Source organism: Podarcis liolepis, assembly GCF_965112155.1.
Source record: "Podarcis liolepis genome assembly, chromosome: 16".
Taxonomy (NCBI): domain Eukaryota; kingdom Metazoa; phylum Chordata; class Lepidosauria; order Squamata; family Lacertidae; genus Podarcis; species Podarcis liolepis.
In genome coordinates, this window is record NC_139567.1 from 2,459,478 (window position 1) to 2,477,506 (window position 18,029).

Below are 18,029 nucleotides of genomic sequence, written 5' to 3' on the forward strand. Positions count from 1 at the left end.
ATACATGTTTAAGTTAAAGGCAGGTCTCAGGACTGAAAAGGTTGAAGATGTGCTCTAGAGAGAACACTGCCCATAAACAAAAGTGGACTCCCCTTGTTTGGGGAGAAAATAGCATATTTGACTCATATATTTATGATACTTTTTAGCAAAGAGCCTTGTATTTATTGGAAAATACCGTAAATTCTGGCATATAAGACGACTTTTTAACACTGGAAAAGAGGTTAAAAAGTCGGGGGTCATCTTATACACCGAGTATCCACCCCCCCCCCGCTGCTGCTGTGGCAGCTCCGAAGCTGCCGCAGCAGTGGTGGGCTCAGCTCCACACTGGGAAAGAGCCGCCTGGCGCGGAGCCCGCCCACTGCTGCTTCGGAAGCAGCATCAGGGGCGGCGTGCTCCGCTCTGGGCAGCTTTCTTCTGGCGCCGAGCTGCCCAGCGTATTAGGCAACTGGGCTTATAAGACGGACCCCCAAATTGCAGCTGCCAATTTGGGGGGTCGTCTAATATGCCCAGTCGCCTAATACGCCGGAATCTACGGTACATCCACCTGGACCAAGCAGGGTTTGTTCCAGGATGCAAAAGTACAGACCCAACTAGAAAATTACTGAACTTAATATATCATAGCAAGCAGATAACTTCAACATTAGCCTGTCTATCATTGGATATATTTAAGGAATTTGATTGTGTAGAACCCAGGTATTTAATTGAAGTGATAAAAAAGTTTGGATTTGGCCCAAAATTCATTGGATTATTAGAGAGCATAGCAATGAAAGGATTAATATCATTCCTATATAAATCAACTACAGAGGCATATTTCTCTCCCCAGAATAGTATGAGAGAATGGTGGGAATCAAATTGGGATTTAGAAATTGAGAAAGATGCATGGAATGGACTGTGGATCAAAGCCTGTATAAATCTATTTCGGCAATGACAAGAGAAAGAGCCCTCAAAATAGCACAAAATAGCACATTTAATACCTAAACCTCTAGCTTATATAAAGCCCAACAGCTCTCCTATGTGTTGGAGAGGGTGCCCCACTATCGGGACATGCAGACATATGTGGTGGGAGTGTTCAAAAATAGAAAAATTCTAGGTAAATGTCTTTGCAGATATATCTTTCATTACAAGACAGACAGTCCCCAGGACTTGAATTGCTTAATTTGTACAGTCAGGACTCACCAAGAATTAGAAATAAAGTTCTTATACTTTATAACGACCATAGCCAGAACATGGAAAACACTGCAACTGTTAACCATGGATAAGTGGTATGAAGCAGTCTGGCAGACAACTTTGTTGGAAAAGCTAACATGGAAACTGCGGGTAGCAAGAGACCAAAAGAAAAATGATAACTTCTATGCAGCATGTGGCAATTTTATTGAACACACAGGTAGTGAGGCACATGCGTTTGGGGTGGGTAACATAGTTTGGAATAGAAGTATACATTTTAACCTTTAAAATTGTTGCAAATATAATGTACTCCTTCCTTTTAATGAGATAGGAGCACATGGTATGTTATTTTGTGGTTTTTAAGATTATGAGAATGTTTGGCAAATAAACGATTTTTAAATGAAAAAGAAAAAAGCTCAGGCCTGCATACAAGCCCCACTTGCCATTTGAACTAACCATTTGAGCAACTATGAGAGGTAAGGTTAGGCTCAGAGCTACCCCAAGACCAATGTGTAAGCTTTGTGGTAAAATGAAGATTTGAACTCAGATTTCTCCAGTTTAAATCTAGCACTCTACCCCGTACACCACACTGGCTTTCACCTGAAAGCATAGCTCAGTTGTTTTAGAGCATGGTGATGATAATGCCAAGGTTGCAGGTTTGATCTCCATATGGGGCAGCTGCATATTCCTGCAAAGAGGGTCCTCAGCGACCATTCCAGCTCTACAATTCTATGATTGCTATGATTACTTACTGTCCAATTCTAGACACCCTAGTATTGTCTTTAGCCATTAGATTCCTCCATAGGCTGCAGCTAGTACACCTCAAAGAATAGCACTATTCATAAGACTTCCCCCATCCCTCTTAAGATGAGTGAGTGAAATTCTGGCTTGTATCCCATTCCTGGAGGTATTTAGGTCTGTGGGTTGCTAGAGCAAGGCCTTTGCAATGGTGGTCCTTTTATCATGGAATTGCCTCCTATATATTAATTAGTTCTGTAGCCGCAGGCATTCAGTAAGACTCATAAATCCTTCCTGTTTCAACAGGCCTTCTGTTTACATTGTTGCTGCTTACCTGCTTTCAAATGTGCTTATTTTGGCCTCTGTAGTTGTTTTTGCAGGTAATGTTTAAACTGATGATTCTGTTTCAATTGCATTTGTTTTTATGATGCTAACAATTTTAACATAAATGTTAAAACAGTGCTTTGAACTAAAGGATAGAGCAAGACATACTTTAAATAATCAATAAATAATGGACCCAGCTGTGGGAGGCCTCCCTGGCTATCAAGCAGCTACAGGTTGGATTCTGAATGCCACCCTGATGCAGTCCTGAAATTCAAACCACATGTTATGCAGGAGATCCAAGATCAGATCTCTCCATGTTTTCTTAATTTTAAGACAGGCGCAGGAGGCTCTGAATTTCATTGGACCACTGACACTTGGGAGAGGAGCGTTCTTCTCCTGATCTAATGCACTGAGGACAATGAAGCAGGTCCAAAGACAGATATAACAGGTGTATGCCCATTGTTGAACCTACTTTGTGGCGGTGATCGCAGTGAAGACTTACGTCTCTGCCTCTGTTATGTCCTTCGTCCAGCACAGCTTTAGAGGGTCTCTTACATTCTGGCCCAAAGGTGGTGGAGGAACCCTCAATAGCCCACTGTGATTTACTTGCAAGTCATTTTGAGGATAAAATCGCTTGCAACTATTGGGATCTGGACTGCAATATATATATATATATATTTGATAATTTTTATTGATTTTAACAGATAAATTATAAAATGTACCACAAAACTTATCACTTATACAATCTTTTTAGACTTCCATCAGCACCTCTGATGATCCACCGTTTTATCTACTTCTTATACATTTCTTAACTTTATATTGCCTTTAAGTCTCTTAACAAATTATCCTTCCCCTTATCCATTTTTGCAATACTTCTAGTAGTACTCCTCACAAAACTTCTTGCAAACTTACAAACGTCGTCTGATCTTCACAAATACTTTTCAAATAGTCCGTAAATTTACTCCAGTCTTCCGTGAATCTCTGGTCCCACCGGTTTCGAATTCTTCCTGTTAGTTTATTGGGACTTGGACTGCAATATTATAGCAGTTCAGTTTCCAGCAGTATCCAGAGCATTGTCTATTCAAGTTTTAGTGGCTGAATTTCAGTTGATAAGGCTTGGGGATATTGATGCAATAATATGCCACTTTGATGGGTGTGGGTTACCCCAGGTCCCATAATTTTTTTCTGTGGGTGCCCTGGGGGCCCAGCTGCCTCCACCCCCTACTGCCTCCATGGCCACCTCCGCACACTGCCTATCATGCACAGCCACCTCTGCTCACCACCCACAGCAGCCACACTGCCTGCCATTTCTGTGGCCTCCTTTGCACAGAGGAGGCAGGTGGCAGCAACTGGACCGGGGCCTGCAGCTCTGCTAGTTGCCACCACTGCGCCAAAGCGTACAAGCAGCACCGCCATTATGGTGCCATGTGACATGACATCATCACATCACATGTCGCAATGTAATACATCGGCGCACACCACGACATTGGGCACCCACAGTGTGGGCTCCAATCAGCGCCTCTGTCCAGTAGGGGCAAATATTAATGCGTCTCTAGGAGAGAGAGTGATTCCAGGCTGTCTGAAACAGGCAGCAGTAAAACCTCTCCTTTTAAAAGCCTCCTTGGACCCAGAAGACTTGAACAAATCTATGCCAATTACATATATTTCCTTGAATAATGTTTTGGACCAGGTAGTCACTGATCAACTTTAGATACCCTTGGATGGGACTGTTTTACAGATCCATTTCAACTGCATTTAGGCACCAAGATTGCGAGAGGGACAGGTGAAGTATGCCCCTGCTGATTTTTCTTGACGTCTTTGTGGCCTTTGATACCATCAGTCATGGGAGATGATCTAAGATGGGAATAGAGGGTATTGCTTTGCAGTGGTTGTGCTCCTCCATGGATGGTCGTCTCCAGATGTTGCTGCTTAGAAGATGTTGCTTGGTCCCATGGAACCTCAGGTGTGAGGTTTCTCAGGTTCAATTTTATCCCCCAATCTGCTCAATATCTACATAAAACTGCTCAGTATGGACACTGGGAGTTTTAGAGTTCATTGTCTTCAGCATGCTGATGACACACAATACTATTTCTTAGCAGCTCAAGCAGGTGAGGCAAGGGATGTGCTGAGACTGGTGCCTGGCCTTAGTAAAGGACTGAATGAAAGCCAATAAACTGAAGGTCAATTGAGCCACTCTTAGTGGGTGGTTCCTCAGTATGGAATGCTTCCTGTTCTGAATGGGGTTCTACACCCCTTGAAGAAGCAGATATGCAGCCTGGAAGTACCTTGCATCCAACAATGTCATAGAAAGTGCCAGTAGCCTCCTATCAATTTTTACTGGTAGTCTAGCTGCAACCCTATGTGCATGGGAATAGCGTGGCTTCAGTGATCTATGCTCTAGTAAACTGCAGGTTAGACTGCTGCAATGAGTTACATGTGGGGTTGCCTTTGAAGATGATCTGGAACCTACTGTTAGTGCAGAATATGGTGATTGTTAATTGAGACAAGAAAGCATAAACATGCAATACTGGTTCTAGCTTAACTGTACTGGCTGCTAATTTGTTTCCAGGCCCAATCAAAGTGCTGCTTTTGATTTTTAAGGCCCCCTATTCCTACAGGACCACTTCCTCCCAAAGGCCCTTTTCCACATGGCACTTCTGATGGAGGTCCAGAGGGTGGTGATGAGAGAACAACCTTTCCCGAGCCGTTCTTTGTCTTGGGGTGCTCTCCTGAGGGAGGCCCATCATCATTTTGGCACCAGGCCAAGATGTTTTTGTTTTTCTGGGTCTTTGGGCAGCACCTATAACTGGATGTTTTTACTTTGGATGTTTTTAATGTCTATGTTTCATTACTGTATTTTTTCATGTTGGGATGCTTTCATTGTAGGGAGTGATACACAAATCCAACCCACCTAATAGGAGTGGTCCATGGGGAGGGGCAGAAATGCTTACCTGGCCTCCTGGCAGGGACTTTGCTATGGCCTTTGGGTAGGAAGAGGGGCAAGGCGGTGGGGAGGGTGCCACAGTATGAACATCTTGGTGGAGCCAGTCTGGCATCAGTCCCTCTGGTGTGTTTATAGTGTGCCGCCCTCTCTGCCACCTTGCTGTTCTCCCTCCTGGTAAGCCAGTGGCCCTTCCTGCTGACTGCTCCTGAAACCTAACTTACGTTGAAGTCATGCAAATGTTGTATTATGTCCGCTGAAGAAAAAACTGATTGCTAATTTTGTGAAAAATAAGACACCCATGATTTTTCTAGAATCTCAGAACTTATCAAGCATACCTGTTCCTTCCACAGCACTCTACAAGCCATATACTGATTTCCACAGGGTGTTCGCTGATGTTTAAGAGAGAAGAAAATCATACTAGAACATAGGGACCCTTTCCTGACAAACCCAGTGAAATTTGCTATGTTATGACTAGGGCGGTGTGATGCCAGAAAATATCCAACATGGCATTCATAACAAATATATTACCATTGTTTGGATGATCATTATAATTATTATTATTATTAGGACTAAGCTACTTGAAACATTTGTGTCTGAAAGTATCATCACAGCACATCAACCAGCTTAGTTTTTAATAAAAAATCCTCCTTAAAGCTATTTAAAGATTCAAAAAAAGGAAAAAAGAAGAAGACAATGAATGGTAAGGGACAAAATGATTGAGCTCAGAGAAGAGACACATCTTCTTTTAGAGTCATATTTCATGACATTTGGAAATCTATACAGAGTGGGAGAAAATCCTCAGAAGAGGGATTTGACAGTACTAATGGAGAAGAGAGTCGCACTCAAGCTTCACTCAAGAGGCAGCATGAACTCCAACAAAACTTTCTTTAGAGTGAAGGATATACCATATTTTTTGCACCGTAACACTCACTTGTTTCCTCCTAAAAAGTAAGGGGAAATGTCTGTGCGTGTTATGGAGGGAATGCCCACGGGTGGCATGCCTACGGATTTTCCTCCTCTAAAAACTACATGCGTGTTATGGTCTGGTGCGTGTTATAGAGCGAAAAATACGGTATATAAACAGCTAAGACTGAGATGGGTGGAGAACAGATACACAAACACAGTACGGTGGGCTTCTGTTCCTGCACTTCTTAGTAGAAACTCCATCTAATGCCTACTCTCAAAATAAATAGTAATCCTACCACATATTATATAAATCACAAAAGGAAGAAGAAGATAATAATAATAATAATAATAATAATAATAATAATAATAATACTTAAGCATATCAAAACCTTTACTCACTGCAAATGAAAATAGTTGCTTCCTGCTTCTGGTAGGCCACTTGGATTGCAAACCTTCCAAGTGCCCTGATTTTTCAGGGACAGCCATGCTTTCCTTGAAGGTGCCTCCAGCTCTTTGTCCTGGGGCACGCCAATTGCTCAACTGGCTGTGGATGGGGCTCATGCAAGCAGCTCCTGCAATGGCAGCAACGTTGTGAAGGAACGCTTCCTGGCTTTTGGGAAGGAGGCATGAGGCTCTGACAGGCTCCTAGAGCCCTCCTGCCTCCTTCCCAAAGCCAGCAAGCACACCCTGTCAGAACATAGCACCTCCTTCCCTAAGTTGGGCAGAAGTTTACAGGGCTTTGGGAAAGAGGCACAAGGCCCATGTCCCAAATTTTATCAGCGGCATGTGGGGCACATGGGATGAGAAAAGCCAGGCAACTGGGATCAGCAGCTGTCAGGGTTCAGCCCCTCCCAGAGTTTGAACCTGATGAGAAGCAAGGCGTGCTGGGCATTCCAGCAGAACTCCACACTGCCTTGACACTCTGGTTCAGATTCTGACTAAGCTGCAGACCCAGGACTTGAGAACAGGAATGCTTCATGGATGGGGATTGCCTCATGGGTTAAGTAACCTAAAGCCCGGCATGGCTTGGGGAGCGTCCAGTGCCGTATGTAAATGGACTGCTACTCTGAGCATGAAACTCAATTCTGGAACCTCTCAGGTGGGCACCACTGCCATAAGAGAACCAGGGGAGTGTTCATGGTGCATTCTGGAACCTCTTTTTCTAGAAGAATAACACAGGGCCTTTCACATATGCACTCATCCACAAACCAAAGATTCTGATCAATTACCTCTCCGCACACGTCTGTATACCTGAAGAAGCATCTCCACCCCCATCGTTCAGCCTGGACACTGAGGTCCACGTCTAAGGGCCTTCTGGTGGTTCCCTCACTGTGAGAAGTGAAACTACAGGGAATCAGACAGAAGGGCTTTTGGGAAGTTGCACCCGCCCTGTGGAAAGCGCTCCTGGCAGATGTCAATAAGACAAACAACTGTATAATTTTTCGGCAACATCAGAAGGCAGCTCTGTTTCAGGAAGCTTTATTGTTTGCTGGTGTTGTTTTATTGCTGTTTTTCCTGTATTTTTGTTCAAAGCCGCCCAAAGTGGCTGGGCAACCTGGTCAGATGGGTGGGGTATAATAAATAAATTATTATAATATTATTATTGTCCAATAAATGCAAACTTATTAGGCATTTGTTGCACACAGTCTTATCTATACCACTGATGTTGTACTTTTTTTAGCTGGGAAAATGTGATACTTCCCTGGTGTCCAAAAGAGTACAAAGCTGTTGGCATTCCCTCTTGCACAGCCCCAATGCAACTCAGCATGAGCGCCAAACTAGCAACACACGTGTAGTAAGATTATTGATGCCTGCTATTACACCTATACCCTTCCTACCCCCCCCCAATCTATAATGTATGGATGAGGTACTGCACTGCTGCCACTGTGCCAAAGCTTGGAGAAGAATCATAGAAAGAAAGAAATGCTCAGCTGTGTGTAGAAGGGCCCATGAACCAGGGCCTAATTCATAGAATCATAGAGTTGAAAGGGACCCTGTGGATCATCTAGTCGAACCCCCTGCAAGGCAGGAATAGGCAGCTGTCCCTTACGGGGATCGAACCTGCAACCTTGGCATTATCAGCACGATGCTCTAACCAATCATAGCAACACTAGTGGCCAACAGGGTTGGAAACTTGCTGAGAGGCCCAAACCACCTTAGGAGTACATAAAAGGAACACAGAATAAAGTAAGGAAGAGGACACCTTAGATTTCTTCTCCATTATTCAAAAGTCAGAGGCAGAAGTGTCCTGGTAGTATTCTACTTCAGGTCGAAAAAAGTGATCTGACAAATCAGTTCCGCTTCCAAGTGGGACCAGGTTGCGCTTGGGCCACCAGGTCTCACCCCTGCCTCAGCGTGGCATGGGGTAGCGTCCCACTGAGGGTGTCCCAGCCACGCCATTTGCCAGGCGACCAACCAGGGTGCTGTGGGGGCCTGGCCGGGGCCATTTTAAACCACGGCATGACTCTGGAAGCTCCTCTTTCAGCCTCGCACCACCCTTTTTTAGGCAGCGTCCCTGGCCTTGCTATGGACTTCGGTTGGTCGCCGTTGAGGGGCCTGGTAGGACTTTTTCCACTTGGCAAATTGGCACTGGCCACTTGTTTTTTGCCTACCTCGTAGCAATCGTCACAACTTTGCAAGGTTTGGCGGTTAGGCATTGGAATAGCGATGGGTGGGGGAGGGGAGGTGCGGCCATCACCTGCCCCTCCATGCGTAAGGGTATTCCGTTAAAGGAATCCGGGGGTGTGGATCTTGTCCGAAGCCTAGCGAGGGGCTAGGGGCCATGCCACGACCCCAGCAGGAACCCGGGGGGGGGGGCTCGAGTCGATCCACATCAGTGGGGCTCCCCTTGCTCATGGTTTACCCTTCCAGACTTCCTGCAACATGGGCAGATATAGTCTGTTGATGCCAATGCCTAAGCCAATACCGCTCACATTCTGTAACCAATAAAGTTGTGGCCTAAATTTTGCTCATTAACATTAACCTAAATTCTGTGTCCTTGTTTCTTTATTCTCCTGGGGGGTGGCCTGGGGGTCTTGAAGTCCAATAACAATCATATCCAAAACTCTGAACTGTCTTGCTGGACTCTTCAGTCTAGCTAAGGCAAACAATAGGATGTAACCTAATAGCATTTGGTTTACAGGTGGAGAGGGAAGTGCAACCTTGTTTGGAAAGTTGCTCTTCTTGCAGCTTGCACAGACTTTGACTCTTGTAGAGGTGACTAATGCCTCTTACAGTTTGCACCTGCTGTTTCTCTGGCTCCACAAATGGATTTCATGTATGGCTGAGGATTCTCGTGTGCTGCAACGTCGCCATGGGTGAGGCATCCACATTCCTTTCATCTCCCTCCTGAAATTCTGCTTGTGCAAAAATTCTGAATGCAGTGTTTTGCTCTAGGAGCCTAGCTGTCCCCGTGTGACAAAGACGTGCCTCGCTCAGCAAAGCTGTTATTTTATAAGCATTGTTTCAAGACTGTTTGTGCAACCTCAATTGCCAAATCTAATTATTCAAGATTTTATCTCATTGCTTGATATGCATAATAGCTCTGAGATGTCACTGATGAAACTCCTGCAGCTCTTAGATGTACCAGCAAGGTCTTGTTCTCCGTTTCACAGCCTCTAAGACCCCTCCTCAAAGTGGACAAGAAGGCATATATGGGGCAAAGCGTCCCTTCAAGTAGACTGGCCCCAAGCAGTCTAGGGCTTTATATATGAATAGTAATACCTTAAACTTGGCTACTATTACTTACCCTGTCAATGGCTGGATAATTAGTGCAAAAAAAAACCCCCGAACCAAAACAACAACGCAGCAGACATTCTGTGCTTCTCAGGTAAAGTGTTTCACAATGGGTGCTTCTGCTTCCATTATAGGAGGGTTGGGGAAACTGATGGCTTGCTCTGCCCGGCTAAGCCTCTTGCACTGGCCCACCAGCCTTCTGGGCAGCAAGCCAAATAGACCTGCAAAAGCACCTTTTTCAGCTACCACCACTTCAAGCACTACCGGAAGGGAAGAGGGGACAGAGCAAGCCAAGCCTTGTTAACAATGCTCTGCCTCCATCCCTCTTCAGCTATCACTTGAAGCAGCAAGTTCACGAAGCCTCCCATCACCTTCCCACCTCAAAGCAGCAGTTCCCAGGGGCTTCCCTCACTTTTCCTGTTGGGAAGACTAAAAGATGAGAGGAGCCACTGCCTCGAGGTGTACTGCATGCCTTGAAGCAGTGGTTCTCAAAGGAGCAGCTCCTTCTTTGTCCTGGGCTCACTTGTGTCAGCTGAGAGGAAAGAGGAATCCAAGAGGGGAGTTTAAACACCCACTTATTGCTCTCGTCTCCCCCCTCACTGATCAGCAAAAAGTTGAGGATTGTGCAGGTTATAGGTGTGTTTGCTGTGTGTAGGGATGGGCAGGGCTGTCAAATTTTGCTTCTCATTTTCCCACTCTTGTTCAGCTCTCTACATTTTCAACCAGTTTGCATTAGAAAACAAAAGCTCTCTCAACAATTTATGAGTGTTTTAGTGTTAATTTCTCCTAATGTACATAATTTTGTATGCAATTTCCCCTAATTTTTGAATGCTATGTCACTAACAACCCACCTCACCAGGTGGCTGTGAGGGTAAACGGGGAGGGAAGAACCATGTGTACCACCTTGAGCTCTTTGGGGAGAAAGGCGGTACATAAATGTAAGAAATAAAATGAATAAATAAATAAATGCAATTTAATGCATGTTTTACCCTAGTACATGCATTTTTGTACACATTGCTTGGGTGGAGAACTGCAGTGCAAAATTTTGAAGACAGCTGTGATTTGACTTGCATATTGTTTTAGAAAGTGTGAATTAGTTAGGTTCACCTTTCAATGTGAACTGAACTAAATCTCTCCCCACCCCTAGCAAGCATCCATTTGTAATAGTGACCACATCCACTCCAGCCACTTGCACTTTTGTTTTGGCCTTCTGTGATGAAGGTCAGCAGAGGTGCTATTGATAAGCATTGTTTAAAGACTGCAACCCCAGAGGGCTGGCCAAGAGGAAATGCGGCAAAGAAGGTCCCCTGCCCCTGGCATTGCAGCTCCATCCTTGAGGAAAGACCTGCTCTTTCAACACTAGAGTTGCTTCCTGTTGCTTTTCCCAGGTTCATACGTCTCCCCACTGGAGATCATAGTCATGCTCATTTCAAAAGTACATCATTCTCTGCAATTTATTTCCAAGTATTTCTCACTCTAAGAAGAGATTTGGAGGAGGAGAAAAAAGGCAGCCTTGCCCTCTGCTGCGCTGTTCTATCAACTGGCTTGAAAGCAAGATAATTATTATCACGATGATTATTTTTGAAAAGTAGCCAGTTTTTCCCTCCTTGGCCATTTCCAATTCTAACTGGGAGAGATCTATAGTCAAAATGTTGCAACAGTTCTTGTAGTGATGAGATCAGTCTGTGACATTTATGATTACACATCAATAGGTAGGTAGGTAGGTAGATACAGATACAGACTTTTTCCACGGAGCTCAAGGTGACATAGAAGATTCTTGCCCCATGTCCGTGCTATCTTGGATGCAGCTAAACCGGGCAACACAGATTAACCCATGGTCACTCCTCTAAGCAATTCGATTTACAAGGTACTCTTACTCTTAACATTCAACCAAAATATATCCTCCTCTAACTTAAGACCATTTGATCTGGTCTCTCCCCCTCCCCCCCCAGGGAGTAACTAATGATATGCCTATGGGAAGCCCTCAGTAAGGACCTGAGTCCTTCCACTCTCAAATCCCAGAAACTGGTATTGAGGGATTTGCCTTCTTCTATGTGACAGTCCTTTTATAGGGTAGGAAGGGATGCAGGTGGCGCTGTGGTCTAAACCACTGAGCCTCTTGGGCTTGCCGATCAGAAGGTCGGCGGTTCGAATCCCCACAACAGGGTGAGCTCCCATTGCTTGGTCCCAGCTCCTGCCTGCCTAGCACTTCGAAAGCACATCAAAGTGCAAGTAGATAAATAGGTACTGTTGTGGCAGGAAGGTAAACAACGTTTCCATGTGCTCTGGCTTCTGTCACAGTGCGCCAGAAGTGGTTTAGTCATGCTGGCCACATGTTTGTGGAAAAACACCGGCTCCCTCGGCCTGAAAGCAAGATGAGTGCTGCAACCCCATAGTCGCCTTTGACTGGACTTAACTGTCCAGGGGTCCATTACTTTTTACCCATAGGGTAAGGCCATTCCATATGACATAGGAATCAGGACTTTTCTGTGAGAGCACCTACTCTTCAGAACTTCATCCCATTACATAGCAGACAAGTGCTGTCTTAATTATCATTTCAATGCCTGTTGAAAACTTTCCTTTTTCAACAAACCTTTTAAGTGCAGATTCTTAATGCAGTCTATATCTGTATCGGATTTGAAATTACACACACACAGAGAGAATCATTGATGTTTTTATTGCTAATCACTTTGGGATGTTTCATGGGAAGCTATTTATAAAAGAAATTAAAAATAGATAGATAGATAGATAGATAATAGATAGATGATAGATAGATGATAGATAGAGTATCTCATGGTCATTCCTACCTCGTCAATTCAAAGAATTAAGACTGGTGATAACAACAGGAACAGCTGGTTCCCATGCTGTCATGAAATGCATCCTTTACATAGTACACAACCATGCCCGCTGCCAGGGTATTTTTGATTAGCTCTACAAACATTCTAAAGTGCCTCCACATATTCGCAATTACATTTTATCATGCTGAAAACAGAGACAGAGATACAAACTGGAGAAAATTAATACACTGATGCATTATTTTTGCAATGTACTAAAAGAACAAATGTGGGCCTTTTCGGCTTATGGAATAAAGTGAGATAATCCCTTACCTAAAGATGCACTTTTCTCTGGGTTCAGGTATATAGTTTCGTCACCTGGCTGTTCATAGAGGAGGAACTGGTAGCGGTGGTAACCACTGTTGGGTGGTGGTGTGGGTCTTCGGTAGTCTATGAGGTATAAAACAATGATGTTCAAAGGATGCATTGTATTTATTCTCTTAACAACAGACACCCACCCCTTGACAATCCAAGATATGGCCTCTTTGTAATAGAAATCAGCCAAAGTTTCTTTCTTGCCCTTTTAAATCATCCTATTTATTTACTTATTCCAGGAGCTATATACCCAGTCTCCTCCCATCTGCAATTTCCCTTGATTTCTTGGTCAAGTTCACCTGTTATTCAGCTAGGGATACTGGAGAATTCTGTTGAAAATGTAAAAGGAAATGGAAATTGCTGCTTTTCATGTGTTACTCTGTGGTTAGAAATGGACGTTGGTCAAGTGAACAAGATCAACATTCACTCACATTGCTGTTGTTTAAGTCTGTAAAAGTTATGTACTTAATTACTTTTTAAACATTGTTTTGACTTTCCTTTACATTGAAATGAATCTAAGTTGTGTGTTAAATAATTATTTAAGTTACCGTATTTTTCGTCCCATAGGACGCTCCGTCCCATAGGACTCACCTAGTTTTTTGGGGGGGAAATAAAGGGGAAAAAATTCCCCTTTATTTCCCCCCCAAAAGCAGGTCGGGGAAACCGAACCAGGTCGAGGAACAGCAGGATGGCAGCGCTGCGCCTCCCTGCTGTCCCCCGAGCTTGTGGGGCTGGCCGATGTCTGCCCGGCGCGAGGGGTGCTCTGCTTCAGGGCACCCCGCCCACCGGGCGGCAGACTGCTATTCGCAGTGTGGGGAGCCCTGCGGGGAACTCCTGCAGGGCTCCCCATGCTGTGGATGTCTGCCCGGCACGAGGGGCGCTCTGCTTCACATCCCGCAGGGCTGCCTAGGCTGCGGATGTGTTCCCGAAGCGCCGGGCACTCTGCTTTCAGGGCGCCCGACGCTCCGGGAAGCAGGCTGCTATCTGCAGCCTAGACAGCCCTGCGGGAACTCCCGCAGGGCTGCCTAGGCTGCGGATGTCTTCCTGAAGCCTGGAGAGCGAGAGGGGTCAGTGCGCACCGACCCCTCTCGCTCTCCAAGCTTCAGCGAAAGCCTGCATTCGCCCCATAGGACGCACCCAGATTTCCCCTTCATTTTTGGAGGGGAAAAAGTGTGTCCTATAGGGCAAAAAATACGGTATATAACTCATGTTAAATAGTGGACAATGAGCCAAATAATGTAGATTGAAGAAACCGAACTGCAGCTAAACAGGGACAGCACTGATTGTGAAGCACACAGGTTGGAGTGGAAATTGCTGCCTTCCCGCATTCCTATACCAAGATTGATGTGTGAGTACATCCTTCTTTCTTCCCTTTCCCTCCCAGGCATGTGTCTGTATTTTTAACTCTACATTGCTCCATATCAATTTGTTTGTGTTGCAATGTTGCGCCAGACTTTAGGACTAGATTATTTTATTTTATCCAGCTAAAGCTCTGATTCCTATTCAGAGAGGCCCTATTTAGCCATCATTACAACCCTGTTATGGTTTTTAAATGGGCAGTTCTGATTAAGAGAGCAGATGGGGATTTGTGGTGTAAACCTCACATCTCCTTGAAGAGCACCTGGTGTGTATAGGTGCGCTCTGAGCACCTTTCCCACCCTTCCCACTTCCCTCCTCTCCTCTGGTGCCTGGCTCCTTGCCATGTGCTCACAAGCGTGCTCTTGCCTTTTTCCCTTTAGAAAAACTTCCCTTTAACCTTACCTACTTTTCCCAGCGACTTGAGCTCAGATCAGTTCCTCTCTCCAAACCCCACCTCTCTTTACCTCCCTTAACCTGTCTCCCAAAGGATGACATCCAAGCCTTAAAGCATTCCCTAAAGGGATCATTTAGACTCATTCCAGTCACTGTCTGCTTCTCAGTACTCCATGCACACAATCTATCATGTTGTTCAACATTCTGCAGCCCCTCCCCATAGCAGCTATTTCTTCCTCAGGTTTTTCTTTAGGCACTTTCTGTCGCATTCTCCCCCCCCCCCCCATGTTGGACTGCTAGAGTGCACTCTGTGTGGGTCTGCCTTTAAATATAGTTTTGGAAACTGGGTTGCAACCACCTGATTAGTGGTTGGTGCCAGGCAGGCAGAACATAACACACCTATATTATACCGGTTGCACTGGTTACTCGTGTGTTTCCAAGCCCAACTGAAAATATTGGTGGTGATCTTGAAAGCCTTAAATGGGAAATTTGGGATGGGATATTTAAAGTATCACCTCTGCTCATACCCTACAATCTGCTTCAGAGGTCCAGTTTAAGTGCCCACCTGGGCGAACAATCAGAAGAGGGCTTCTTGGTGGTCTCAGGAGGGCAGAAAGACTGTTTGGCTTCCATACGTTTGAGTCTAGTGCAGGCATAGGCAAACTCAGCCCTCCATATGTTTTTGGCCTACAACTCCCATGATCACTAGCTAACAAGACCAGTGGTCAGGGATGGTGGGAATTGTAGTCTCAAAACATCTGGAGGGCCAAGTTTGCCTATGCCTGGTCTAGTGCATGGGTTGTACTATATCAGCAGGTGGAAGCTACACTTGATTCCTGGAGAGCTCAGATTTAAATGGAGCCAGGGTATCAATTGCTGTCAACCTTCAGTGCCTCCCTAGTGAGTTGACAATTCCCCACTCCCCCTGTGTCATGAAAAAGAGCCTAATACCAAGCAGAGCTATTATGCATGCAGATGCTACCTGTTTAAAACCCCAATCTTAGCTTGAAGGGCATTTCAGATTGGATTCAGGAAAAGAAGATGTGATGTGAAGGGACCGGACCAGAGGGGCTAAAATTCCTCCAGAGTGTATAATGATTTTTTTGGTGGGGTGGGGGTGGGAATCTTCCTTGAACAGCATCTCAGATGGTTGAACACATTTATTGAAAACATATTTAATTCACAGCTGATGCTCTTTCTCCATTTTGTTTTCTTTGGGCAACAAGACTCCTGCTTGGGCCCAATCCTGAAAATCCTCCAGCTGGTGGAAGATGCTGCAAGGTCAAGCTATTTGTGCCATGTGCTTATATTGTTGATGCAGAGTAGTCTATGAAAGAAAAATCTAGGTAATCAACATTCTATCTAATGTAAGGTTTTCACTTGTATTAAGTGCAAACCATTGTTAGCATTGCATATACAAATGCTCAAATAAATGGCGGTTCACATTTTTCAAATGTTCTGCATGATTTGCTGCTGCTATTAACAGGGATTAGAGCTTAGAGTGTACAGGCTGTCACTGCTGGCATAGAGTAAATAATATGAGCAGATATGTTACCCATGGTTTTCTCACTACAGAGTATTTGAATTTACAAAAACCATCTCTGAGATGATGAAATGGGAGGGTACAACTACCAGCCCAAGATACATCTCTGATGGAAAGGTTTATCCACACTACTTTTTACCACCTCTTCATTTTGTTGTACTAGATAGAGAAGAGATCAATATCTGCTGTCCAGCCTGAGTGTACAAGGATTCCTTAGCTTTGTTGTTCAGCTGAGATCTCCTCAGGGAGTGCCCTGAGACTGCAATGGGTAGGGCAGGGAGAATTCTGCAGACCTATACATGTCTACTCTGAAGTAAGTTTCATTGAGTTCAATGTGACTAACTTCCAGGTAAATGTGTGCAGGAGAATAGCAGCCTAAGGGCATATCTGCATCATGATGCACAGCACATCCCAACCTCATCCCCCTTTCTAATGATCCTCCTGCAAACAATCATATATTGAGTCACTGTACCATGATAGAAATGGAGCCTTCAGCTTGCTTATTGGTGTCTTTTTTTGGTCAATTTCTCTTGCAATCAGAAGTAGAGAAGTTCAATTGACAGTTTTATTTTATTCTTATTTTTAAAAAGCATTTGAAGAAGATGTGTGCTGCAGTGTTTTGGGGGGAGGTAGTGCATAGTCCTACAAACAACTTTTTTATTTTAAGGAAAGTGTCTAAGCATTAGTGGTGGCACTGCTGCACTGGAAAGAGGTAACGTTGTTAATACTGTATTTGCCACTTCTGTTTCTTTGGTGCTTGAATGGGGTGGGATCAACAGGTAAAGATAAATGATTAATTAATGACTTACTGTACAGAGCACCATCAGTATGTATGACATCTTACAGAGTTACGCAGGCAAAACAGATTCCAAAGGACCAAATAGTCTAAGATATATATAGCTATGCACACACACACACACTGGGGAAAACAGCAAAGAGAAAAACAAGACTAGGAAGGTATGCAGATATAAATGCTGTTGTATGTACTTAAAGCACATTAGCTGCAGCTGGAAATAAGGATTAAGGGGATAAGCCTCAGACCATATGGAATAGGAGGTTAGAGGAAGGATTTAAAGGCAAAGAGAACAATCACTTTTAGGAGGAATACAAAATACCCTGGGTGAGGAGCTGTGTGTATGGTAGGCACATGACACTTTCTAGAGGGGCAGCCACATTAATCTCAGACTCCATGTGGTCCTCACAGATGCAGTGGAAGGCCTTGCAGGGTGTGTATGTGAACACAGAGCGGTGAGTGATGGTGGTAGTCTTCCATAATAAAATGTTTCTGGGAAATGTTTAAATTCTGGGGCAAAGTGGTTCTCATCTTGGAGAAAGTCATTTGTATCCACCTGTAATTATCCATATCACTTTACTCAAACCTCTCTTGTTTTAAACCACCATTTGCCTCTCAGTTCCTTTTGTCCTTGCTCTATTCAAACTTCTGCCTTTGTTTTAAACCAGGGGTCAGCAAGGTTTACCTTGCCTGGGCTGTTTCACTCCAGTGGAGATCCCTCTGTGGGCCGGATTGCATGTGTGTGCTTGAGCATGTGCGCCCGCAATTTCTGGTGTCTGCGTCTGCGCAGACATGATTTTTGACATCTGCGCACGTGTGATTTTCAGCACTGCGGAAGCAAGTTCCCATGCCAGTTTAGCGCAGCACACGGGGACTCGTCAAGCGGGTGGCTTGGTTCGGGGGCGGCTTGTGGGCTGGTTAAACAACCCCCATGGGCTGCTTGTGGCCCATGGGCCTTAGGTTGCCGACCCCTGTTTTAAA

At 44.7% G+C, this 18,029-nt stretch overlaps 1 protein-coding gene across 3 annotated transcripts in view; it reads right to left on the minus strand.

Annotated features, from left to right (window-relative positions):
- Positions 1-18,029, minus strand: part of PEBP4 (phosphatidylethanolamine binding protein 4) — a gene marked incomplete at its 5' end in the record, with an annotated part of 251,895 nt that overhangs the window by 18,038 nt on the left and 215,828 nt on the right. For all 3 annotated transcript variants that reach the window (XM_083480758.1, XM_083480757.1, XM_083480756.1), the window contains one exon: positions 12,919-13,035. In XM_083480758.1, the coding sequence (XP_083336884.1) occupies positions 12,919-13,035 (117 nt within the window). The remainder of the gene's footprint in view (positions 1-12,918; positions 13,036-18,029) is intronic.